This window comes from Podarcis erhardii (assembly GCF_964252035.2).
Source record: "Podarcis erhardii genome assembly, chromosome: 5".
NCBI lineage: Eukaryota > Metazoa > Chordata > Lepidosauria > Squamata > Lacertidae > Podarcis > Podarcis erhardii.
The window spans coordinates 46,295,246-46,321,341 of NC_138509.1; the positions used below are offsets into that span (position 1 = coordinate 46,295,246).

The window sequence follows — 26,096 nt, forward strand, 5'->3', positions numbered from 1 at the left end:
TGTGGAAAGTACAATCAACTGCAGCTTTGAAACATACAAAGAAGGTACAGAAACAGAGAGCTGTGTTTGACCCCTGTAATCTAGCAACATTCTGGGATATCGGTTTCTCTCTCTTAGAGTCCTGGTGTGAGGCAGTGGACTTTGTCTATCTGTTGGGGTGTTTTCCCTTCGCTTCCATCTATGATTAACCTGCACATTTGTAAATAAACTCAAATATTACAAAACTCCAGACGATCAGGAGATCAGGATGAGAGGTGGTCCAGGCAGGATGAGAAAGTGTGTGTGTTAGAAAATTGCCATCCGCCGTTCTATTCATGGAATCCTCAGCTGGATGGAAGAGCCCTCAAGGAGTGGAGGGGCACAATTGAATACGATCCTAAGAAGGTTTATCCACTTTACCAGAAACTGTTGAGATGCCCTTGTTTACCAACAAATATTGTCATTTTAGATAGTTATACAAATTGACAGAATGAAAACTTTATGTGGTATGTCATTTACAAAAGTTATTCTTAACTATATGCAGCACTGAACTACTAATATTGGATATTGCTTCAAGGAACTTGGCAGAAATTTCATAAAAAATAGCTTGAGTTCTGAATATGAGACTCTTGGTGGGATTAATTTTTATTTGTACTTTGTGTTGCAGTTCAGGTCCTCGTCTAACCTGAATCCATCCATCTACATACATTCATAACAATGTGTAAAATCTAGTAAAAAAGTAAAAAGACCAATGGAAGAATTAAGCATAATTTTTAAGCCCCCTCCTGTGCAACCAGTGGGTCTTTCAATAGTTTAATATGGCTGGATTGTGTCCAATACATTTTCCTGCTTCTGTATTTTCCTGTAAAAGCAAAAATCAAGATAAAATCACAAGACTATTGAGACCCCCTTCATAAGGATGCATCTTTCAAATGATGCACATTCAATACAGATTCTTCTTTCCAACCATCAAGGCCACAATCCCACCAACAAATAGCTGCACCTAAACTCATGGAAATGAATGAGTTTAAGCTTGCTTGACTTGGTGTTGGATTGAGTCCCAAGGTTTTAAGCGCTCACATTATCTCATATGGAATTGGTCTTCTCAATTTATTTTTCAAAATGAATCCTGCGACGGTCATGACAACGACTGCCAAGACGACTGCGGCAACAATGTATGGTGCATGCGAATCATGATGAGGGTCCGCATTTCCTTGCAGCTCTTGTTTTGCCTCTGCAAAATTAAAAAGAAAAGATGTGATGCATTATCTGCTTGAACTGTCATGGAATTGCATCATTCTAGTTTCCTAGAAGACAATGGACCATTGACTTCCATAGCACTATTTTTTAATAAAAAATAAAAAATTGCACAGTAACTTTCCTGACCACACTATTGTTCTCCTCCACTGTGGAAGGACGTGTGGATCCTGAATTGGCCTCCACAGCCACTTATGGACTCAGTGTTAAAACTGTGTTCATGGAAGACAATCTTACTCGGCTTTGAGTGATTGCCAAAGAAGAAACATGGATGACTGTTGGGAGCTGAACCCTGTGAGTCCACTGTGGAGGGTAGATCATACGCTGGAGGGCACAGGGTACATCTGGCACAGCTATGATAATGCTGCATCTGATGGACGAGGCCACATTAAGAAGGCATGTAATGTAACAAGGTTAGGTGAGGAAGTACTATTAGATGAGGAGAGTGCTAAAATGCATTATAAGCATTTTTTAGGGCTTTGATACAGTGCTAGCCAGGATAATGGTAATAATGATGATTTCAGCTTATACCCTGCACCCCTATAGCTCTGCCTTTCTCAAAGCCACAGGGTACACTAATTGCTCTGCCTTAACCTCAACAACCTGAAACAGATCTAAAAGAGGAATGGGATTTTCTGAAAATCTCAATGACATGCTTATCCATATATAATTTTCTAATTCCCATCTCACTCCTTAATCTCAATAAGCAGCATAATGCACAATATGATGTGCATTGTTATATGCATATGCACTCTAGGACGTCTCCTAAGGTATCTAGCGCATTAAGAGATGCACACAACTATGTGTACAACTGCATAAAATAGGTATGTACTAATATGAATTGATACTGCAGAAATATAATACAACATAAAACTTGATACTTTTGAATGCATTATACTATATATTAATTCATATATATGAGTTTTCAATATAATTATGCATATAAATTGGGCTTTTAAAAAACAGCAACAAGTGATTCAGATATAAGTGGGTGCTTAATGCAGTGTTCAAATCAGGTTGGAACTGCCAAATTCTGTGCATAAAGCCATTTAAAATACATTCCTCTACTCTAGGATGGCATTGATTTGTATTTAAAACAGATTAAAGAACTCTATGAGAAGCAAAATTACCAGAATTTCTATTCTTAATGCCATTCTTCTGTAGTTCAATTGGCCCAATGATAACATCCATTTTTTCCTCGTAGGAGCTTGTATCTCTCTTAGATCTAAGCGGATTCAGACAACCCTGAGAACATCGGGAAGAATAGTCATAGGCTCTGCAAACCACCAGTTTGCACTGCAGGTAAACCGATGGATATTTATACATGAAGCTAAAGGCTTTGAAGGAAAACCGAACAACATAATTGTTTGGGGAATAATAGGTCTGATATGTAGGATCATTAACACACCTGCACAAATAGAAAAAGAATAAAATTAGTTTACACTAATTAGTATTCAGTTTGCATCATATAGTTAATGTGGAAGAATGAAGAAATAAAAGTAGCACTTTGAACAGTTCTAAAATAAAGCATACAAGTGTCACTTGAACATAATATCAATAATATCAATACAGTAAGCTTGATTTCAAGGGCATGACTGCCATGCTTAGACTGAAGTAGGTGTCACTGATTTCTCACTCTGAATTGAAACTGCACAAAGCATATTGACAGAAACATTCACCATAACTGGTAACTTTCCCCCCACTTGTTCTTCATTAGTACGCTAAGCAGAGAAGAAGCTCAAATATTTAAAATGTGAAATATGGCAACCCTATGAAAATACGTAAGTTAATGATCTGTTGAGGTGGTATTGAATATATATGGTGAACTCACTTTTCTGTTCTTTACCATCCTTTTAATCTGCAAGTCTTTGCTTTCCCAAGGAAAGCAAAAACTTCTGTAATTGTAACCTTTATTATGTCAGTTGCATAACAGCTCTTCAAAACAGGTGACCAGCTCTAAGTTTCACTTTCCTGAAAGTAACCATACGCAGCACGTGCCAAATTATCTGAATATATATTGAGTCAAAAGATACTAAAAGGAACAAGGAACATCTTGGTTCATGCAGAGGTACTATTTTGAACTAATGCACAAAATGTCACATGCATTAGAGTATTCTGAGCTTCTCATTTTAATCTCGAGGAAATTATTATAGTAATATAATTTAAATGTAGTTGTTTTAGAAGCTTGAAGGTGTCAAATCAAACCTGAGTGAGGCTTTGTGAAGAATGCAAGCTTCAGTTAGTCAATAATTTGCTATAAAACTGTATCAGTATACTAGTTTAGTATCCTTTTGGAGCAGCTGTCAATGGCACTGGTTTGCTGTGGTTCCAGTCCTACTTGAATGGATGTTTCCAGAGGGTGATGCTTGGGGAGTGATCTTCAGCACTCTGGAGCAGGGTTCCTCAGAGTTCAATTTTATCCCCTATGCTGTTTAACATCTACATGAAACTGCTGAGTGGGTTTGGAGTAGGTTGTTAGCAATGTGCTGATGACACACATCTCTTCTTCTCCTTTACATCTGCAGGTGAGACAGTGGATGTGCTGGTCTTGCCCTGGTAATGGACTGTATGTGAACCAACAAACTGAAGCTCAATACAGATAAGACGGAGGTGCTGTTCATGGTCAGTTCACTAGACTAGGTGGATGAGATGTTGCCTGTTCTTCATAGTATTACACTCCCTCAGAAGAAATGGGTACACAACTTGGGGGTACTCCTGGATCCTTTGCTGTTGCTTGAGGCTCAGGTGGCCTCAGCTGCACTCCTATCTGGACAGGGACAGCCTAACTACTGTTTTCTCTGTTCTGGCAACCTCTAGGTTGGATTACTGCAGTGCATTAAATGTGGAGCCATTGGAAGACCCGTCATTCAAGCTGGGCAGAGTGGAAGATAGTGGGAGGTGCGATATTGTTCTTTATTTTGCTGTGCCAGCTGCAGACTGGTGTAGCAGAGAGGCCCAGATCAGACCCAGATCAGTTTTGAGGACTTACATTGCTACCACAGGCAGGAACAACACCAGCAATAGGCTGTCAATACCATGTGCCACTGGGGAGCACATTAGGATAGCTCCCCTGCCTGTGGATCTCAGCAGTTCTGCATAGAGCAGGCATCCCCAAACTCGTCCCTCCAGATGTTTTGGGACTACAACTCCCATCATTCCTAGCTAACAGGACCAGTGGCCAGGGATGATGGGAATTGTAGTCCGAAAACATCTGGAGGGCCAAGTTTGGGGGGTGCCTGACATAGAGGAATGCCTCTGCTGCCTCCTAACTGCTCCATCCTTCCCAGCAGAATGGATCATGAATTAGGATGCATATCAACTTTAGAATGGTCCCAATGATGATTTGACTGTTTTACTACTTTGCAGCCTCTGGCTGGAGTGACAACATGGTTAAAATGGCATGCCTAATGAGATCTAATATTTATACCACATATATGTTTAGGAATGAAAAGCAATAAAGATTAACACAGTTAATCAGACAGACAATATATAAGGTAAAAATCCTTACCCATTCTTGATGATATCATAAGTCAAAGTTGTAAAATCATTGAAGTTGGGTGATGCTTTACATGTATCCAGAAACAGCACCAGATTTGGGTCAGAGTTATGAAGAGTAACTTGCAGATATAATTCCTGATTCAGCTCAACTTCATAAGGTGAGTCATAGACTGGATATAAGAAGGAGTCGGAGGTATAAAATGTGATGTTGACTTCGTATTGTCCATACCGAGTTTCATTGATCTCTTCTACACCATCAGCGACATACATTGTTTCTATCCAAGAGTTTTTCAGCATCTTACAGCTGACATGGAAGTGAAGATCCTTGTTCCTTTTAATTATGTATCCTGAAGCAGCTGCCGTGATCAGGTTTGAATAAATAATAGTATCAACATCTGCCTGTTTGAAACATCCGGGGGGGGGGGGACAGCGGTTAACATACATTTCTGAGATAAGGATGTTGCCATAGCACTGTAGAATTTGCTGCAGCCAGTCTTAATGCTACCTTTGCGCAAAGCAGCCCCACCACCAAGTTGCCTGTTCAAGATGTAGGAATACTTGTCTAAGCCAATGGTATCACTGGGGATGCTACTGAATTCTCTATACAAATATTATTTGTATCAACTGTTGTTCAGAATTAAGTTGTTTCAAAATGCCAACTTAGTTATCCCACAGTGAGAGCTTGAAGTGTGTCTGCTAAGTCTTACTGCTCTGAACACACAGCTAACTCATATGCCATATTGCTGTTTTTACCTTGACCCATGCAACCCCCAACACAGAACAAATTGGGGTTTCTGATGGTGCCTGAACATCCCATACTCATATTACATTTGCAGCAAGGGATCTTGTGATCTGGATCCTTTCCATGCTGCCAATGTAACATGAATAGCCCAGGCTATTCAGATGCTAAAAATCAAACTAAAAATATTTTCTTATGTGACTATTTGTTGTACAAAGATCTAAGTGATGGACTCTGGGCTTTCAAATTTCAGCAGACAAAAGTCAGTGCTCCCCACACCTCTCTCCTTCCGTTCTAAATTATTGTTGCAACCCTCTGCACAGCCTTCTTGGCTTGGAGCCCAGTGCAAATAAACCTGTTATGCTCCCCTAAATCCATTTCTGTGTATACTCATGAATTGGGCTACATGTTTCAGTTTGTTAGCATTGCCCCAGTTGAACTCCTGAAGCCCTGCTTTTTCTAAACAAGAAAAAGAAAAGAAAAGAAAAGAAAAGAAAAGAAAAGAAAAGAAAAGAAAAGAAAAGAAAAGAAAAGAAAAGAAGGAAGGCATGCATATAGAAATCAAATATAAATCTCCATACGTCTCTTCTGGTCTGACAGCCATTGTACCGTATGTTGAAAATAACATAATACGGTGTGATAATAGGTGGGCAGGATGGGTCAATCAAGCGGACATCAAATGGAGAATAGCCTGCAGAGGTCAGGAAACTTCTACTTATTATAGCTTGCATATATTCTGGTCCACAAAGAAGAGCTAGCAAGGAGAGAAAGGATGTGGTATTAGTGCACTATAATAAAACAAGACAATACATTATTACCCTTTTATGAAGGCAATGCCATCCATCTTTATTGCACTGTACAGAGTAACACAAAGTTCCCTGACCTATACGTCCTTACATTTTTCCTATTTGCCACTTTTATTATGTAGTTTCTATCATATGCTGAAGACACACCTCTTTTCCATGGCCTTTGGCATCTGAGAGATATATATTTTAGTGCCCACTTTATTCTTATGACTGTAACAAAACAGTTAAAACAGTTAAAACTAAAATTTTTAGAATGTGAGTAAGTGTATGCAGACTGTAATGTCATGGGGGGGGAGGATCCTGAGGGGAGTCACAGTGATGTCAGAATATCAATATTGTCACACACACACACACACACACACACACACACACACACACACCGCCATAAATGTTTTTGTGTACTTGGGCTTCTGTGGGCTGTGAGAGAAGCCTAGGCTTCCTTGGCAAATGAGCATGATCTCCCTTTTCTCATCCAAAAAGCTACCCATGTATTGCTCAGCAGTAGCAGATAGCACGATAGGGCTCTGCTGATCACCGGACCTCCAGTCATCTCATCACTGCTGCCTATTGGGAGTTAGAGAGGTTTTGAAGTGGCAGCGAGGTCAGCACGATGCAAATACACCAATAGGAGGAATAAGAATAAGAATAATTTATTATTTATACCCCGCCCATCTGGCTGGGTTTCCCCAGCCACTCTGGGCAGCTTCCAACAAAATATTGAAATACAATAGTCTGTTAAACATTAAGAGCTTCCCTAAACTTCCAGGAGCACTGGAATGGCTCTGCCAGTGCATTTGCACTGTGCCAACCTCACCCCCTCTCACTCTGTACCCTAAACATATTTACTTTGAACTAATTCCCAATGCAATCAATACATTTTCTTTTTAAGTAAGCAAAGTAGCCTGGGGGTTGAAGTATTTGGTGTGTGGTTGTTCATTGTAAGCTATATAACAATGGCCTGAAGAGTTTTTCCAGTGGTGGACTCTGGTGGTGCCCCCCCCCACTGCTTCTTGCCTTCCATTCTAAGTCATGGTTATGCCACCTCCTGTGGCAACCTCTCAAGTTGGTGCCCTATGCAGGTGAGCTGGTCATGCTCCCCTAAATCTGCCTCTGCTGCTCTTGAAGCTAAGAAGAGTCTGACTTAAGCAGTACCTAGGTACACATGTAAGCCAAATGCAAGTTATGGATTCCAAACATAAAAAGATGGAGTTGTTTTTTTACTGACAACAGAAAAAACCAATACAATACCAAGAAAATTTGTGATTTTTTAACTAAATTGAATGACAACAATCTGGTAAAAGAAAAATGTATTGCAAAATTGCACTTACTTGTATTATGATTTGCTGGGATGGTGTAATAGTTTGCAAAAAACCCTCTGTTTGTGATACTATGATCACTATGAAATCTAACCGTCAACATGTTGAAGGTTGATGTAAAGGTTTGGTAATAGCCAGAGCAAATCTTCCCAAGCAAAGGAGAGTTATGGAGCGTTCCATCATAGATTTCGATATAATCACAGGGGCAGCTCTGTGTATTACATGATTCTAGTCTAGAAAGCAAACAAGAATGTGATTTTTACAGCAATGTTCACTGATCATGATGAATTAGTCTCTACACTTGCAATTCCTTTAAGCTACTATTACATAAGAGTTTATTTTGGTGTGTTAAGTTGCTCAGATACTAGACAAACGATATCAGACAAAAGAAATAGAAAACCAAACAGGATTTTATTTGTTAAGCCATGGCACATCACAGTTCAGATGTGGAACACAACGCCCTTGAATATGTTAAGTAGGAAGAAAAGAGTGCATCTGAGTACATTTGGGTGCTATTATGTTACCACTAAGTAACAAGAGCTTTCCTACAACACACCTGGATTTACAAGGTAGGGCTGTAAGCATGCTACATCACAAGCAGGGTTCAACCCTTACATCTTTGCCCCCCTTTCTTTTTCATCAAATAAGCTTGTCCTCAGTTTTCTAAAATACGATATGCTGCAGTCGTGGTATAAAAGCTCTTATAGTACTCTTATAGGGAACCAAAGAAACTGACAGCCAGTTTTGGGTGATAATAGATTCTAGACTATAGAAGGATCTAGAAATGCTAGCAATCACATTCACAATATACATTTAAATGACACATATAAGGCACATGGCTTCCCCCAAAGGATCATGGGAACTGTAGTTTGTTAAGGGTACTGGAAACTGTAGCTTTGTGTGGGGTAAACTACAGTTTCTTGAATTCTTTGGATGAAGCCATGTGTTTTAAATGGCAAATGCATTGTGGGCTCTTTTGCCTAAAATCTAAGGTTTGGTGTTCAGTCATGGACTCACTGGATAGTCCTAACGACATCTACTGTTTGCCTCCCAGCTATAATCTCACCCTCTTTTTGAATTTATATGTAATGTTTTATCTAGTAAAGCTGCTATTATTAATAATAATAAGTTTCATTTTGAGACCTTGACTTATGGGCAATGTTAGAGCTTTACTTACTGAAGTGTTTGGAAAGTAAGTGATACACGAGAATTGCTTCCTACTTGGATTTCCCATACACAGTCGGCATTGTTTGGGTAGTTGGATGGAAAAAACGGACTTTGAAATGACCCAGATGAATGTGTGAGGAAACCACCGCAAGAATAATCTGTTGAGGGAGCTAAGAAATAAAACACAGAACACATTTTGTTACAGACATATGGGATATAAGTAGTTAAATTCTAGAAAATATTATAAACTTGCTATGATCAATTGCTTGTTATACCCAGAACCCAATGTTCCTTACTGAGAAAGCCACATGTTGCAATCAGAGTTGACTTTTATTTCAACCCTGCTTAATATTCTGAAGTAGTTGCTTGGTTACTGCATCACTTTAACCCATAGTTAAGCTTAGCTATGGTTTATTAGTGAATGTGCAGTCACTTGTGCACACTCCTAAAATCATGGCCACTTCACTCCTCCCCTGTTTCTGATGCAACTGCACTGGTAGGAGCTAAGCCGTGATCTACCTTAGTATTGCGTTCAGACCTGGATTCATGGTTTCCCACCCACCACCTCCTTCAAAACCTTGAGTAGTAAGCCAGGAGCAAAACTTAATTGCTGCTCATGGTTTGTTTGGAGAGAAACAAAGCACAAACCTGAGTTTAGGTTCAGTAGAGCATTTTATTGTGGATTCAGTCCTAGTGTTAAAGATGAAGACTTAGACACCCTATACTTTGACTTATCTAGCAGTGCCATCTTAAAGAGAGAAGGGCGGACTCTCTGAATGGCCACATGGCCAGTAGGATGCTCAATCCAGTGAAAGGGATACACCCAGTAATGGACAGCAGGATGGCTTAGTGCCACTCACTTGACCTCCAGTTGTTTGTATCACTACTGCTTACTAGAAGGTGGAAGGGGACAGGCAAGGTCCGCACACTGCAAACTCACTGGCACTAAAACTGTATTGGATTTGCATCAACCTTGCCACTACCTCATTCCTTCTCCTCTAACATCCCAGTAAGTGTTAGCATTCCTGCTCCATGATTGCAGTCATGGGATTTTTGTCTATCACATGACGGTGTATGTTTTGACTCCACAGAGTGGGAAGTGACGGAGACAGGATGTTTGTGTTACTGTGTTCTGTGAAGTGGGACTATTGCCCTTTGTTATTTTTCTCTTTGCTGGCTGATGGTAGAGAGAGAGGGAGACATGTTGCAGTGCTCTATGTGTGTTTATATGTAAATAAAGTAGATTAGCCAAAATGCTGAGTTGCTGAGGTCTGTCACGCAAGCTGCAAAGACTCTGCAGATCCCTAAGTGTGCCAGTGTCTGTTGGCATCGGTTGCTGTGATGTTTGGGCAGAAGAAAGCTTTTGAAGCTCCTGAACGATCGACCAGGAGGGAGGGAACATGCCAGTCAGGCATGTGTCTCTACCAGGGTCCTACTCAAGTGTAGGATGAGCTCCTGACATTAAGTAGCACCAACACAACCAGCAGGTGGTAAGTTGAGCAGTACTTGTCCACCCCACTGTCTGTTGCTGGTGACATCCACATGCACAAAGGAATATTATTGCAGAAATGTCCGCCTCTGTGCAAAGGAAATGGGGAGATCTTTTGTACATGACCTTGTATCAGGTGTTAAAATTTGTGGCTACTAGGTTTTATTCTCTCCCTATATATGTTTCATTTTATGTTTCAAGTTCACTATTATGTTAGCCTTGTAGCTAAGAAGCCCTGAAAGAGAGGCTGAGTTAACTCATTTTTACTCCTCCTCAAAGCAATAAACAACAGCCACCATACCACATGACCTTATATATCTGTTTTGAAAGTGAACAGCATGAGAGTATTCTGCAAGTCCTGTTTTGTTAGATCAGGCACAGGCAAACTTGGCCCTCCAGGTGTTTTGGGACTACAACTCCCATCATCCCTGACCACTGGTCCTGTTAGCTAGGAATCATGGGTGTTGTAGTCCCAAAACATCTGGAGGGCCGAGTTTGCCTATGCCTGTGTTAGACCATGTGATAATGCAGATACCGCTAATGAAGCTGAAGTAAAAGTGATCATAAAAAGGCAATGTAAAAAAAAAAATGAAGTAAAGAAATCTAGAGCTTACTTGTCCTTGGCCACCATGGAGGAGTTGGTCTCTCTGAAGATCAAGAGGGAAGAGGAGAGAGAGAGAACAATTTAAACAATTGACTCAAGCTTTTGACTTTCAGGCATCTCTTGTTTTGTGCCAACAGGCCTTTGGTTTTACATTGATCTGTAAGTTTAATGATTATTTGCATTTTTGGTATTTTTTGAAAAATACGTTTTAACAGTGAACACCACCTTGATATGGTAGTAAAGGAATACTTTTATAACTATAAATAAATACATAAAGTAAGTCCCAGAAAAATAGCAAAGGCTGAGTTACATTTATGCTCCTCATGTTAATACTCCTTGATCTTGTGGGTACATTTTGCAGCTTTAAAAATTAATTTGAAATGCAGCTTACAAAACACAAGAAGAAGCCTGAATTTATTGCTCCATCTCCTGTATTTGTTTAAAGTGACCAGATATAAACCTCTTCAAGCTTTTGCAAATAGGAAGAATGTTTACCTTCAACGTCATTCTTTCCATTATTGGAAGCAGTGGCAGGATCTGCCTAAAGTACCTCATTCATAAGGATTAGAATCCATTGCCATTGAAAGACCTGTTCTATTAAGAAATGTCTAAATATTTTCTCCCCCACTGCCAATGCCATTAATAATGTGGAGACTGATGGGTCTAAGTTCCAGAAAGGCAAATATAAATTAGCTACTGTATAAGGAAATCAGTACAATGCTCGGTCTAAGGTTGGACAATGGAATGAATTGTTTAGAAAATGGAAAGGAAATGCAGAATTTGAACAGGGATCTCCCCGCCTCACATTACCAAGCAGCTCATAACACTGTATAAATGATACACTTCATGACACCATTCATCAAAACTGTCAAACAGTTCTAACTACTTTCTGGTGTCTACCTGCATCTTTATGTGCTGTGAAAAGAGAGATTGTAAATTAATTATTATTAGCAGCTCATGTGAGAAAAGGCAGAAGCATTTTCCACACCTGCTAATTTAGCAGATGTAGATGTATTTTGCCTATAGAAGAAAAATGCTTTTCCCTTTGGCTGTCTAGATATGGCATATAGGCTTTATGCTGCCTCCCCCTCCGATATATCATCTCATTCTATCATACTACATATGTGAATTCAATCATTGTGAATTCAATCATTCCATCAGCATACATTTCAAATGATGAATAAACAGTAGTTTCGGGGGGGGGGACGACCTGCTTTTTTAATACATGATGGCTACACATCACAACAGACTCTGCCCAAGAATTATTATTTTAAAAGAAAGGAAAATGCCTTTCCTATGCTGGATCTCAGTGCTCGGATAAGGGTGGGGTGGTAGGGGGCACCTTTGAAATCGACAAGCCCCACCCCCTGACCATCAAATCCCACTTCCCATCAAGGAGTAGCCATGGTGGTCAGACACAGAAGCTAAGGAGAGCAATTCCCCTCTGCCCATGCCCTCCTCTGAAAGTTTTGTAAGTACTTGTTTGATTTTCTGCCAGGTGAATTGAGGACACCTCTTCAGTCAACTAAAGATTTTTAAATATTTTAATACACTAACAGGAAATCAGCCCTGAGTGCTCACTGGAAGGACAGATCCTGAAGCTGAGGCTCCAATACTTTGGCCACCTCATGAGAAGAGAAGACTCCCTGGAAAAGACCCTGATGTTGGGAAAGATGGAGGGCACAAGGAGAAGGGGACAACAGAGGACGAGATGGTTGAACGGTGTTCTCGAAGCTACAAACATGAGTTTGACCAAACTGCGGGAGGCAGTGGAAGACAGGAGTGCCTGGTGTGCTCTGGTCCATGGGGTCACAAAGAGTCGGACACAACTAAACGACTAAACAACAACACTGCTACCTTTTCCCTTAATCTTGTAATATTGCTGCAGTTATTCACTACTAGGAAATTTTTGCTGCAGTTATTCACTACAAGGAAATTTTTATTAAATGAATCATTTACCTGTTGTAAGGTGACCACCTGAAAAATAAAAAGGTAGAGAGACCTTAGAATGTTTCCCAAATGTGTTAATGATTTGATCAGTATAATTATTTGCGATATCAGTATTCATTGGAACAAATGTATAATTAAATATCTTTCTGATCAGTGGTCATTGGGTAAAGGAAAAGAAGAGAGCTAAATCAAGTCACTTCTCCTTTGCCTGCCAACAGCTCAACAAGAATTCACCTTTTAAAAGCAACCCAAAAAACAAAATCGAGTTACGTGCCTACAATTCTTGGATTAGGCAAGAGATGTGGCATGAAATTCTCCGTTCAGCTAGGAATGGCAGAAGAGGAAGCATTTCCTCACTGGAAGAGGAGGCAGTTAACCCCATGAGCCCCAGGAATAAACGAATGGGAAAGGTATTAGACAAAAAACAAAACCAGAAACGTAAGGGTCATAGGTTCAGGATATTCTGCAGAAGCCGGAAGCATTCCCCAGAAGAGTCAATTGAATTGTAAGACTAGGACGCTCAGCTAATTGTGTTGCAATAAATCTTCAAGCTAATTACCGTATTTTTCGCCCTATAAGACGCACTTTTCCCCCTCCAAAAATGAAGGGGAAATGTGTGTGCGTCCTATGGGGCGAATGCAGGCTTTCCCTGAAGCCTGGAGAGCGAGGGGGGTCGGTGCGCACCGACCCCTCTCGCTCTCCAGGCTTCAGGAAGCTATCCACTAGCCATGGGAGACCCAGCTCTCCCAAGGCTAGCGGAGACCTTGCTGGCACCCAGAAGCTTGGGGCGTGCTGAGCTCCACTCGCCCCAAGCTTCGGGATTAGCGCAGCGCTCCGCTAGCCTTGGGAGAGCCGCGCGGCTCTCCCACGGCTAGCGGAGACCTTGCCAGCACCCAGAAGCTTGGGGCGCGCTGAGCTCAGCATGCCCCAAGCTTCGGGCTTAGCGCAGCACACCTGGGGGGAAAATAAAATTTTTTTCCTTGATTTCCCCCCCCCCCAAAAAAAACTAGGTGCGTCCTATGGGCCGGTGTGTCCTATGGGGCGAAAAATACGGTACAACTTGCATGCTGTGTTATCAAGACAGCACCCTGGGCTCCTGACATATACTTCCAGTTCCTTGGAAGTGGTAAATGAGAGTTATATTCTCTTTTAAAGACTCAGTAATTCATTGGAAATAGTAGAACAGAATTACATCAAAAGTCAGAATAGTGTTTCATTAGAGATTGCAGATTATAGTTTGTAGCTATTTTTCCTGCTGTAGAAGCCCAATACTTTATTGTTTTTATTGATACCACCTTGGGAGATCAACAGTTTGGTTTGCTCCTGAATAATCAATGTTACTATTAGTTATAGTTAGGGAGGACTGAATTATTGGAGAATCCCAAAAATTTTTTAAAGTGAATATACTGCCTAATCTAGATGCTCAAACTGATTAAAACATGCTAATATAAAACAATATGTATGACAAAATCAGAAGTCACCTGAACAGATGACACCAGCATCCTCATTGTGACGACAGTTGTGGGACCCCCAGCCTCTGTTAGAGCATTCCCAAAGGTGGCGCTCATTTCCATTACAATAAACATCATCCAGAAGAATGGGTCCAGAGCCTTGACCGAAATATGCCGCTATTGTGGCTGACACAGCCTGTCCACATCCAAGTTGTCTACACACCACACCTGCGTCCACCAGGTTCCACGAATCATCGCAAACAGTTCCCCATGTTCCATTGTAAGAACTAATTTCGACACGGCCCTCGCAGCCATGACGTCCATTCACCAGTCGGAGATCTGGGATGGGGACACCAAAAGTATGTGGATCATTCATGAGCATTCACAGTCATTTTTGGTAACAAATAGTGCAGAATTCAAGTCTCAGCAAGAGCCTGCTAAAGTCTGAGATTTATAAAATTCCCTAAGACAGTCAAACCTCAGTTCACAAGTGGCTCCATTTTGGAACGTTTCGGCTCCCGAATGCTGAAAACCCAGAGGGGAAATCAAGAGACATCCCAACAGATAGAGAACAAACAGACAAATGGACAGACAAACTACTTTCCAAAATATATAGTAGACAAAAATGTAAGACCGTCACCTTTCAGCCCCCATTGGAGAATTTGTAGTATTGTATCACAATCCTGGGTTTTCACGATGTCAGAATGGGATAGAGGAGCAAAAGCAAAGGGTTGCACAACAGCAGGGGTGTGGTATGGAAGCAAGAAGAGACACACACGGAGAGGTAGAGGGAAAGTAGCGGTTTTAAATAACGGTAGAAGTTCTGCTACTAAGGCTTTTCTTCAGCTTAATAGTGGGACCAGAGGGGGGAGAATTTCCATCAGAATTGTGGGAGGATGAGGCAGCAGTATCTGGGTGCACTGACAGGGAGCAGAGCAAGGAGGGTGATGTGAGGAGGACACGCCAGGGCAGGCATGCACCCTTCCAATCAGCCTAATTGGTCTGATTGGAAGGGCACATGCCTGATGCATCCTCCTGATGTCCTGCCACAATGGCAAAGCAGCATGGGACTGGCAGGGTGGTATGAGAAGCAAAATGCACCCTGGGAAAAACTTCGCCCAGGGCAATGGCAACCCTTGCTACGCCTCTGGGGTGAGCAAAGATGTAGAATTTTTCACTACATGCATTTTCCCATGTGCTAATCAGCTGGTTAAAAGGAGGCTGGACTTCAGGGGGGAAAGAGCTCCTTTGGAAGAAGGGTAGGATATATATTTAATAAAGAGTAATAATAAATCATCTTTATCTGAAGCCCCCTCTTCAGCCGGGTGTTTAGCTGAGCAGTGGGGGGGGGGGTAATGTTGTGAGCATAGAAGATTAGGTAGTGGGTCAGAAGCAGCCCAAAGAGAGCAGATCACATGCTTCTGAACAAGAGACAGAGGGGGAAAATGGGACAATGCATACTGACTGAAAAATGTGCATGTAGCTCAAATAAAGTGCAAACTACCGTTGAGATATGTAGATGACCAGAGAATGTACAAAATTTAGCCAAGATTTGCACATTCTCAAAGTCTTGTTGGGGATTATGTATATTGATCAGGAAATGTGCACAATCCCCTCTTCTTGGAAGGATTTTGTGTACATTATGCATGGGGCCTGATGAATGTACACAATGACAAACTATTACTCCATTCAGTCATTCAACTTGAGTTCAATACACACACACACACACACACTTAGCCACTCACCGTATGCCGCATAAACAGAAGAGTAGTTAGCAATAAAACCACGATTTGTTACCATACTGTCACTGCGAAACACCACTGTGAGAACATTTGATGTAGAAAAAAATGTTCGTTGGGAACCATTACAAAATCTTCCTAGGGAACGTGAGTAGATATATCCATCATAGATCTCAATATAATCAAAGGGGCATTCTGCCCTGGAATAAAAACAAGAAACCTGCATGAACATACAACTCAACATATAAACTTAGTATATCAATTAACTATGGCAGAGATTCAGTATGCCACCAAACCATACAAGATTAATTCAGTGTCTTCAGACTGAGGACTCTCCTCTGACAGCTCCTTGAATACAGGGCTGACCTCTGTAAAGTAGGGCACATGAATACTCAACAGATATGTTCATCGTCATGCTTCCCAATTATAATAGTAAACATATATGATGAAGTGAGCACAGGAAAGTCCACATTTAAATGAGCTGCAGTTTTATAGCACTATTTAGTTCTCCTCGTACTTACTCAATACTTGCAATTCTGAGGTTTATACGTGAGCCATTCCAAGTATTTATTGTCCATATACAGTTTGCATTGTTCGGATAAAGTGCTGGATAAAAGGGACTACTGAATGATCCTGATCCATATGGAAGGTAAGAACCACAACTATAATTTCCTGTGAAATAAAAAACAATGTAATCAAATGTGTGAAGGTATCTATGCTACACACAAACTGCCCCTGCCTGCCCTGAACCTATTTGTAAATGATATCGGTTTCTCTCTTTTACAGAGGAATGGAAACCTTGTTACCTCTGCAGCTGTATACACACCACTCTTTTAAAGCACATTTAAAGCATCCCCCAAGAATCATATGAACTGTCATTTCTCTCCCTCAGAACTATAATTCCTAGCAAACTTAACAAACTACAGTTCCCAGGATTATTTAAAGGGATTGTATGTGGCTTTTCTGTGATAGAACATCCCTTGAGAATGATACGATGTCACAATGTAGTGGCACTCTCAGGGACATTATTTGGGCAAAAAGATTGCTGTCTCCACAGACTGACCATAGAAACAGTGATCTTTCCCCCCAAGAATTCTCCCAGGAATGATGCTGTTCTGTCCAAAGCAATGCAATCAGAATGTTCAGAGAACCCAAGTCACTACTTTAAGTAGCAGAAAGACTTCCCTCCTGCTAAAAGCCACTTTGTAATAAGGTAAAAGAACCACACAGAGACATATATGAGCACGTGCGCGCACACACATGAAAAATATTAGAACTGACTGAGATATCAGAAGGTGTTCATATTTCTAAGAAATCACCTTTGTCCATCCATCAGCCTATTTTTTTTTTTAAAAAATTGAACTCATAGCCCGATGCATCTCAGATGTGTAAAACAACAGATTTAGGGGCGGGGGGAATTATTGTGTTGAGACTTGGGCTTTTGAAAGGCTTGAGGAGAAAAGACATAACTGATTGACAGAGCCCAATACAGTGGTACCTAGGTTTACGAACTTAATCTGTTCTGGAAGTCTGTTCTTAAACCGAAACCGTTCTTAAACCAAGGAGCGCTTTCCCTATTAAGGCCTTCCAACGCTGGTGCCCTTCCACTGTTCGGCTTCTGGTAAAGTTCGCAAACCGGGACACTACTTTCGGTTTTGTGGAGTTCGTAAACCGAATTGTTCATAAACTGGACTGTTCTTAAACTGAGGTACCACTATAATGCCTTTCCATATTTTTTTGCTAAACTGACTTAGCAACCTCAAGAGGGCACTCCAAGCCAGAGCATGCAGAGCTCCAGATGTTGCTGCACTACAGGTCCCATCAGCCCCAGCCAACATGCAAATGGCCAGGAGTGTTGGGAGTCACAGTCCAATAACATCTGGAATATCAAAAGTTCCCCATCTCGGATTTAAGAGTTCATGGTTGCATATGTTTGAATGATAGATGCAACATCTGAATCTCTGAAACAACAATATGGACCGCTTTTTTAAATGGATCTGGTGAATAAATCTCTGGTTTATTTGGAATTGTAGCAGATTTATTTATGTTTTAAATGAAAATGAAAAATTAATTACGGGCTATTACTTTTTCTGTTGTGGAACCTTATACATGGGGGTACCTTATACACGGAAAAATACAGTATCTTTTCAAAATGAGAGCAAGAGCATCAAGTGATACGGACAACCATCCTAATTGTGATCCAGGATCACCATTCAGCATACTGGAGAACTGCACTGACAGTTCTCCATGACATAGTGCTGTAAACAGTGATTTTCAACTCTAACAAATATGAAAGCTCAGGAAAGAGAAAGGTTTCTATGTATTGGTGAGGAGACTAGACTCTCTGGATTTCTGAAGATCATATTATAAAGTTGCTTTGTTCTCCTAGCAATGCTAGGAGTTGTTTCTTTTTGTTTTCCAATGTATTTCTTATTAATAAAAAAAAATGGTGTGGCCCGAGCAAATTTTTATTCTGAAAGTTGTGGTGTAGAGAAAAAAGTTTGAGAACTACTGAGGTAACATTTAGAAAGAGACAGAAAGATCATAATTTGCACTTACTGCAAATTACCTTCTGCTGGAGTATAAAGTTTATGCTATCCATTTGCAAGTACAACATATAAGTTAAATATATCTTTTTCTAATACTAATATGTACATTTAATAATATTCAGCAGAGAGAGAAAGAGGGAGGGAGTTGTTGAGAACAGAGAAACTGGTCGGGGGAGGCAAATATCAGAGAAAAACAGATGGGGGGGAATAGAGTTCGGGAGAATGATATATACAATATAGCAAAACAATCAGAAGGGTTGTGTTTTGCAGACTTCTGCAGTCGCATAACTTCTGCTGCTGGCTATGGCAATGCTTCACACTCCTCCCTACCATTACTGAAAACAGTGTTTGGACTACATTGCCTGCCTGGATAATTTAAAACACACTGGGGGAATTTTGGTGATTGGATCACTCTGGTGAAAGGGCACTTTGCACAAAGACACACCAAAATGAACACTGTGCAGACAGTAAAAAAGGTAGGTAAAAGGCAAAGGAACCCTGGACGGTTAAGTCCAGTCAAAGGCGACTTTGGGGTAGTGGTGCTCATCTCCACTTTCAGGCTGAGGGAGCCGGTGTTTGTCCACAGACAGCTTTCTGGGTCATGTGGCCATCATGACTAAGCCGCTTCTGGCACAACGGAACACCATGACAGAAACCAGAGCGCATTGTTTACCTTCCTGCCACAGCAGTACCTATTTATCTACTTGCACTGGTGTGCTTTTGAACTGCTAGGTTGGGAGGAGCTGGGACCGAGCAACGGGAGCTCACTTCATTGCGGGGATTCGAACCACCAACCTTCTGATCCGCAAGCCCAAGAGGCTCAGTGGTTTAGACTACAGCACCACCTGAGTAAAAAAGGTAAATGTAAAGGACCCCTAGACGGTAATGTCCAGTCAAAGGCAACTATGAAGTTGTGGCACTCATCTCGCTTTTCAAACAGCTTTCTGGGTCATGTGGCCAGCATGACTTAACCACTCTACCCATGCAAAGGCAATAGAAAACATACCCAGCTTAGAGGGTAATCCCTAGATACTCCATTCCCACTCACCAAACACTCAGGTCTCCCCCCCCCCCCGCCCCCGGTAATGATATCTCAGTCTGGGCAAGAAACAAGTCATATAATAACTGTTTCCAGTTCTTTTCCACATAAGGAGCAGGAGTGAAACTAGGCTTTATTTCATCCAGATCAAAGACCCAGTTTGGCACACGCACCCCATGCACATTTACACACACACATGCGTGCGCGCACACACACAGCCTCAATGACAGCCCTCCGGAGGCTTCACCCAGGGCAAAAAACCTGGCTAGTCCCCCCTAGTCATGGCTCTATTAGGGGTGTGTATATTGGTAAGTATTGTCTTCCTGATTGCATTAACTATCCTCAACATTATCTATAGTACTGCAACAAAGACACTAGAGGAACCATTAATTGGGGGGGGGCGTTTCAGACACGATGATTCAAAGAGCATTAAGCTTGCAACTGTCTCTTGCTTTCAATTGTAACTACTCAGCATTTGGCACAGAAATGATCTTTCACAGAGGGTGTCCATTACGGATTACTGTCCCCTCTATCTCTTCAAAGACAACCAAGCAATAATCCAGCAAATGCACAGGCTAAGATATGCCAACTCCCATTGCAAGGTGGATGACAAGTAAGACTTGCTGCTAGACCAGTGGTGGCCAGTGAGAATCCAGCTCTTCCACTGTGGGGTTGCCCAAAATTCCCTTCCCCATGCATCTGCAGCTTGCAAGAAGGCATGACAGACTGAACTACAACAGTGCTCACCTTTCAGATGCAACAAGAGGGAGAGTTGTGTCTGTTATGAGATCTTGTACAAGATGGAAGCTTGGTAGCCCCTGTCTTTATAAAGCTGTCAGAATTCCCACCACTTTGGAGGCTATACACAAAGCTGTTACTCCAGTTGTGATAGTTAGCAGAAACCCTCACCTCTCTGTTACTCACCTCAGCTGCTTCAAGAGTCATACACATTGGCAGAGAAGCTGGGATTTTCCACCCCGCATGGCTTGAGCCTTGCCATCAGAGAACTGGAGAGGACAATAAGGTGGCCTCAACAGCTCACAACTGTCCTACTTCTCCTCATTACTGCTAGTATGATAATAAATCAAGCATTGGAAGTGCAGGAATGAACAGTGGAATGCCTTATACAGAAATAACCAGAACGTGCCGACAAACAAATGAGCATGCAGCCAGAAGTTATGTGGGATAGGGTTGCCATATTTCAAAAAGTAAAATTCCTGACACACGCTCCCCCCCCCAAGTTGTTGAAGACCCTAAAATTGTTGAACTTTTTTTTTTTTTAAGGAAACCACCAAAATTATTGAGCTTCTTTTGGGAACAGAAACATTTTTCCAATTCGGCAAAATTCCCCCCAGACGCCATTTTTAAACCCCCAAACCAGGATATGTCAGGAATTTTCCTGACATATAGCAAGCCTTGGTGGGATGAAGGGATTGGGCAAAATTACATGAATCTCGACATATGTGAGAGCCAAACACTTTCCTAAATGAAATTATAGGTTCATGCTCCACATCCTCTGATTGGTTAGGCCAATGCGCTGTGTGATATGAGGCCATGTGATGCGACTCCTGTATCTACTGGGATCCACATCCATTGTTTGAATCTGGGATTTCATGTGTGCTATATCTGTGCTGTTGTACAGGGCTTTAGCAACATATGATATTCTCTAAGTGCAAGATTATGTGGCTGGATATTATGGACTTGAAAGAAAGGCTGGGGGCACGCTGATGGATTCCAAATTTGGAACAATTATGTACAATTAATTCGAACCGGCATTATGAACAGGATAAATTCCAAAGCAAGCAGTTCTGCACTTCAGCAACATAGGCAATTGATTCAAATAGGACTTAAGCTTGTTGCATTTCAGGAGGGAAGAGGAGGCATGCCATGCATGATTCAATTATCCTGCTTTTGTGCTACATGCAAGAAACAAGATCAGAAAATACCTGCACAGGTGACACTTGCATCTTCACTGTGGCCACAGTTATGAACATGCCACCCTAGGCTACGGCAGTCCCACAGATTAGACTCATTTCCTCTACAGTTCACATCATCAAGGAGAATAGGTCCCGAGCCTTGGCCAAAATAGGCTTTTCTTGGGGCTGAAATGGCTTCTCCACATCCAAGCTGCCAGCACACAACCTGGGCATCGGCTATGTCCCAGTAATCACCACAAACTGTTCCCCATTCTCCTTTGTAATAGAGTTCAACGCGTCCCTCACAGCTGTATGATCCATTCACCAGTCTTAAGGACACGTCTTCGAAAGACAACAGGAAACAACTTGGTAAAGAGCAGCCTGTTTCCTGTTTCTTAAACAGCAGCCAGTTTACATACCTATAGATACCTCTCTATGGCTGTGTTCATACCTTACATTTAAAGCATGTGGTTTCTCTCAGAGAATCCTGAGAATGTAGTTTACTCCTTACAGAGCTCCCAGGATTCTTTGGGGCAAAACATGTGCTTTTAATGTACCATGTGCCTATAAATAAATATATGTAGCCACATGAGAGAACTTGTCTCTTCCAGAGTTTTATACATAATATATTCAATAACATGTGGGTGTACAACAGTTTATTTCTATACAAGAAAAAGCATAGTAACAAGATTTGCAATATATATTGTACAACATTTGGAACAAACTTGATCTCTAGTAACTCTGGAAGAAGACAGCATATGCAAATGAGAATTAGTGGCTAAGTTCAAAATGGGGGGGGGTAAATTAAATTTTTGGTCAATGTATTGCTCTTTGGCAATTGAAAGTTCTTCAGATAAAGTACTTAAATGAACAAACAAAAGCAGAAGCAGCCACTAATAAATGTTGTACAAAATCTGGACTGAGACTCAAGTAATTTATATACACAGAACACATGAGAGAGAACTGTGTATCTTGCCACAAGTTTGTTTCTACCTTTCTCTGCAGAAGAGTCAACTGCCAAATAGATAAACCATTGAGTAGTTTAAATTGCTTCTTCCCTGTTTAACCATGGGAGAAAGAAAATTAAATAATGGAGTTCCCATGCACACATCAATATTTTTTAGGATGGCCCTGAATTACAATTTGGGATACAACAATGCAAGCATAGCCTATTTAATTCAATTGCAGGTATGGACTTGAAAAATTGCACTAAAGTAAAGCAGCATGGTCCTGAATTATGTTCTCTTTGGTGAGATCTTACCTTGTGGAATAGAAAAATAAATAGCCAAAAATCCAGTGCTTTGAGAACTAGTGTCACTTGAAAACACAACAGACAATGTATTTGACTTAGAAATATATGATTGGTGCTCCCAAATGCAAATTCTTCCTAGCAAAGGAGCTACATACGCTGGCCCATCATAGATTTCAACATAATCATAAGAGCAGTGATTACGTGGCTCCAGTCTGTGGATATAAAGTTAGAAACCACTGAGTAGGGTGATATTTCACTTGTAACTATAAAACACAAAAAGTTAAAATCCACACGAAATTGGGACTTGTAGACGCGGGTGAGCAAATTTTGGCACACTATTTGTTATGTATTCACACTTATGGAGTGAGCCTTTTTTTAAGGTCTGAGCCAAGTCTTTAGAATACCAGTAAATGATTTAATATTGGGTCCACACACAACTTGGCAAGCTCAGAAATAGCATATAGATTATTGTTAACATGCAAAGCCAATTTGACAGCAAACAGAAAGGCAGGCATGCAGACAAAATCATTTTTAAAGATCACACAGGGCAACACAATCCTAAAAATACTGCCACTTACTTAAGATACTCAAAGATGAGATTTATGTAGGAATAACCTTCAGCATGGATTTCCCAAACACAGTGTGCATTATTTGGGTATACAACAGGATAATTTGGACTAGTGATTTTCCCAGATGGCTCATAGAGATGACCACCACAAACAGAGGCCACTAAGAGTGCAACAAAAAAGTGAAATCATATTTCTGAACAGACTGCCATATAGTTACAGATGCTTCTCACTGGGTTTGGGTTATGTCCAACTAAGACATAGAACTCAAAACAGAACAACTGGGTCATACTCATAAATCAATGAATTTAGTTTTAACTACCTTTAGTCCATTGATTTCAGTGGGTCTACCAATAGTGGTCAGCAGGGTGGAGTGGCCTGGCTTTCCTGACTTCCTGTCAGGAATCATTGATTCACATCACTGTGGTTTACTGGAAGGAGTGAGGCCACGGCAAAGTTGATGAAGAGCAAACACAACGGCAGTAGTGCTGAATTAGCTCTGCCACTGTGCTTGCACCACATCTATCGCACTGCCATCTCACCAGTCCTGGTAAGCCATAGTGACAAGGGGTCAAGTGAACACGGCTAACCCGTCAACAACTACTGGGGTCTACTCTCAGAATGAGTTATTAGATACATTTCAATGACTTTTAAAAGTCACATTGAAGGAACAGAAGCTAAGTTCTCTTACAAATAAATAAGCTAATTGAGCCAGAACAACTAAGATATTGCTTTTTTATCACATTTATTTCAAAAGATATAAATGAACTCCCAGCCTTCAGATAGCTTACTCATGAAACCCACACCAGTGGGTCAACTCTGTTATAGATTTGAGGATTGCCACAACAAGCCCTACTGAAGATCTGTTCAAAGTGAGAGGACTGCTAGACCAATCTGGTGGGACCACCAATGCCAGCAACCACTAACATCAATAAAATGTTAGCATAATAAAGATTTCTACAACCCACCCAACCAAAATAATGGTACTACTACAATTAATATAGTATAACACCAACATACATTTCTCTAGCCTCCAGGGCAACACCACTGCCACCCAATCAAGCATAGGAGGAAGTAGAATGTGACGTGTCCCTTTGCCTACCCTCAACATGGCAAAACTCCCCTTTGCCATTCTACCTACAACAGTACACAGCCTGGTAAATACAAATATGCCACAGTACCTTTGTTTGTTTGTTTTACCTACTCACAGGCCATTCCCAACCCCCTGATCCACTGACTGGAGAGAGTTAGGATGGGGTGGAGATGCTTCCCATTAGTTGAGAAGAACTCTGCCAGCAAAGGAACAGGTAGAGATGCCACCTGTGGTTCTTTCAGCTGCAGTAGCACAGAGGTAGGCTGGAGGTGGTCTTGGATGTATTGGAATTCAGGCCCCCTCTTTCATTTCAGAGGCCAGGGGCTGCCTTCACACAAGCCTAGACCTGACACAACTAATTTCATCACTATTAGAACTGGACAAGGAGATGAACATAAAATATCTACAGTGGTGCCTCACAAGACAAAATTAATTCATTCCGCGAGTTGCTTCGTCTTGCGATTTTTTCGTCTTGCGGAGCGCGGATTCCCCGGGTATTAACGGCTTTAAGAAAAAATAGCAAACCCGCAAGACATTTTCGTCTTGCGAAGCAAGCTCATAGGGAAATTCATCTTGCGAAGCAACTCAAGAAACGAAAAACCCTTTCGTCTTGTGTGTTTTTCGTCTAGCGAGGCATTTGTCTTGCGGGGCACCACTGTACATGGGGAAGGAAAACGGAAACCTCTTCTCCTGGCCAGCATGTGAGAGCTCATAAGTGGAGATTGGTCTGCTACTCTGCGCATATATGTACCCCACTTAGGATCTCACTCTCAGTTATATCCTGCCTTTCTTCTAAGGAGCAAAAGGCAGTATACATAGCATTTTATACACATAACTGTGGTGCAGCCAGCAGAAGCCTAGTAGCTGATATGCTCCAGGGATCTCTGCAGACAGTGAAAGGAAATGATGACTGAACAGCCATAAAGGGGCAAAAAAGAAGCTAAGCTAAAACACGCCCCATACTCCACATCATAGAGTATATCATGAAGTATTCTATCATACACATGTAAAACACGTATCATGAGACTTTCAAAAAGGCCCAGTTCATGATGTTCCCCTTCTCAGCATCATGTGGACTCAGCTGCATAGACCAGGAATGAAGGAGTTAGTTTGGAGAAATACGACAACAGAACCTGCATTTGGGGTTTTGTGTCCAACAGGGCCCCTTTTTCTATGCAGTGCCTACTACTTATCCCATTTGGGAGATGTTGATGGAGGAAAGGCTGTTTAGCTAATACTCTACTAGGATCGTGGAAAGAGATTCTAGACACCTCACTGGTGTACAATATCCCCAACCATGGTGCATGTGTACATTTTTCATAACCCCGGAACTCAGCTTCTTCAAAACAGTATAAGTGTAAGCATTTTAGGCATGTGTGTTTTTAAATAGTTCTGTACAGCTACAGTGTAACCACTAAGTTATTTCATATAATTTCAGTATTAACAAGGCAAAAATATAACCAAAGCTGCTTTAAAGGGATCAGAGCCCTTCATAGTTCTCAAAGAAGCTACGCCTGTATTGTGGATTTGATTTTCCCCAATGTCTTTTATGCTCTCAAATATTTATTTATCCGTTTCCAAACCATGTAAAAGGGAGAGGGGCAACATAAGGTCAATAAAATCTAAAGTCATGATAAATAGTAATGTAATGGCCCCAATGATCTTGGCTAGGAAATGTGTTTTCAT

General features: G+C 41.2%; 1 protein-coding gene across 1 annotated transcript; it reads right to left on the minus strand.

Moving 5' to 3' along the window:
• Window positions 1-286: 286 nt before the first annotated feature.
• Window positions 287-24,532, minus strand: LOC309342738 (scavenger receptor cysteine-rich domain-containing protein DMBT1-like; the record flags this gene model as incomplete). Its single annotated transcript, XM_081863569.1, has 16 exons — window positions 287-1,213; window positions 2,367-2,644; window positions 4,745-5,133; window positions 6,055-6,227; window positions 7,608-7,828; window positions 8,773-8,932; window positions 10,866-10,898; window positions 12,815-12,832; window positions 14,287-14,595; window positions 16,002-16,195; window positions 16,517-16,713; window positions 18,174-18,253; window positions 21,530-21,841; window positions 22,761-22,963; window positions 23,330-23,480; window positions 24,526-24,532. The coding sequence occupies 16 exons, from the start codon at window positions 24,530-24,532 to the stop codon at window positions 1,056-1,058; spliced, it is 2,883 nt and encodes a 960-aa protein (XP_081719695.1). The 3' UTR covers window positions 287-1,055.
• Between the last annotated feature and the right edge of the window lie 1,564 nt (window positions 24,533-26,096).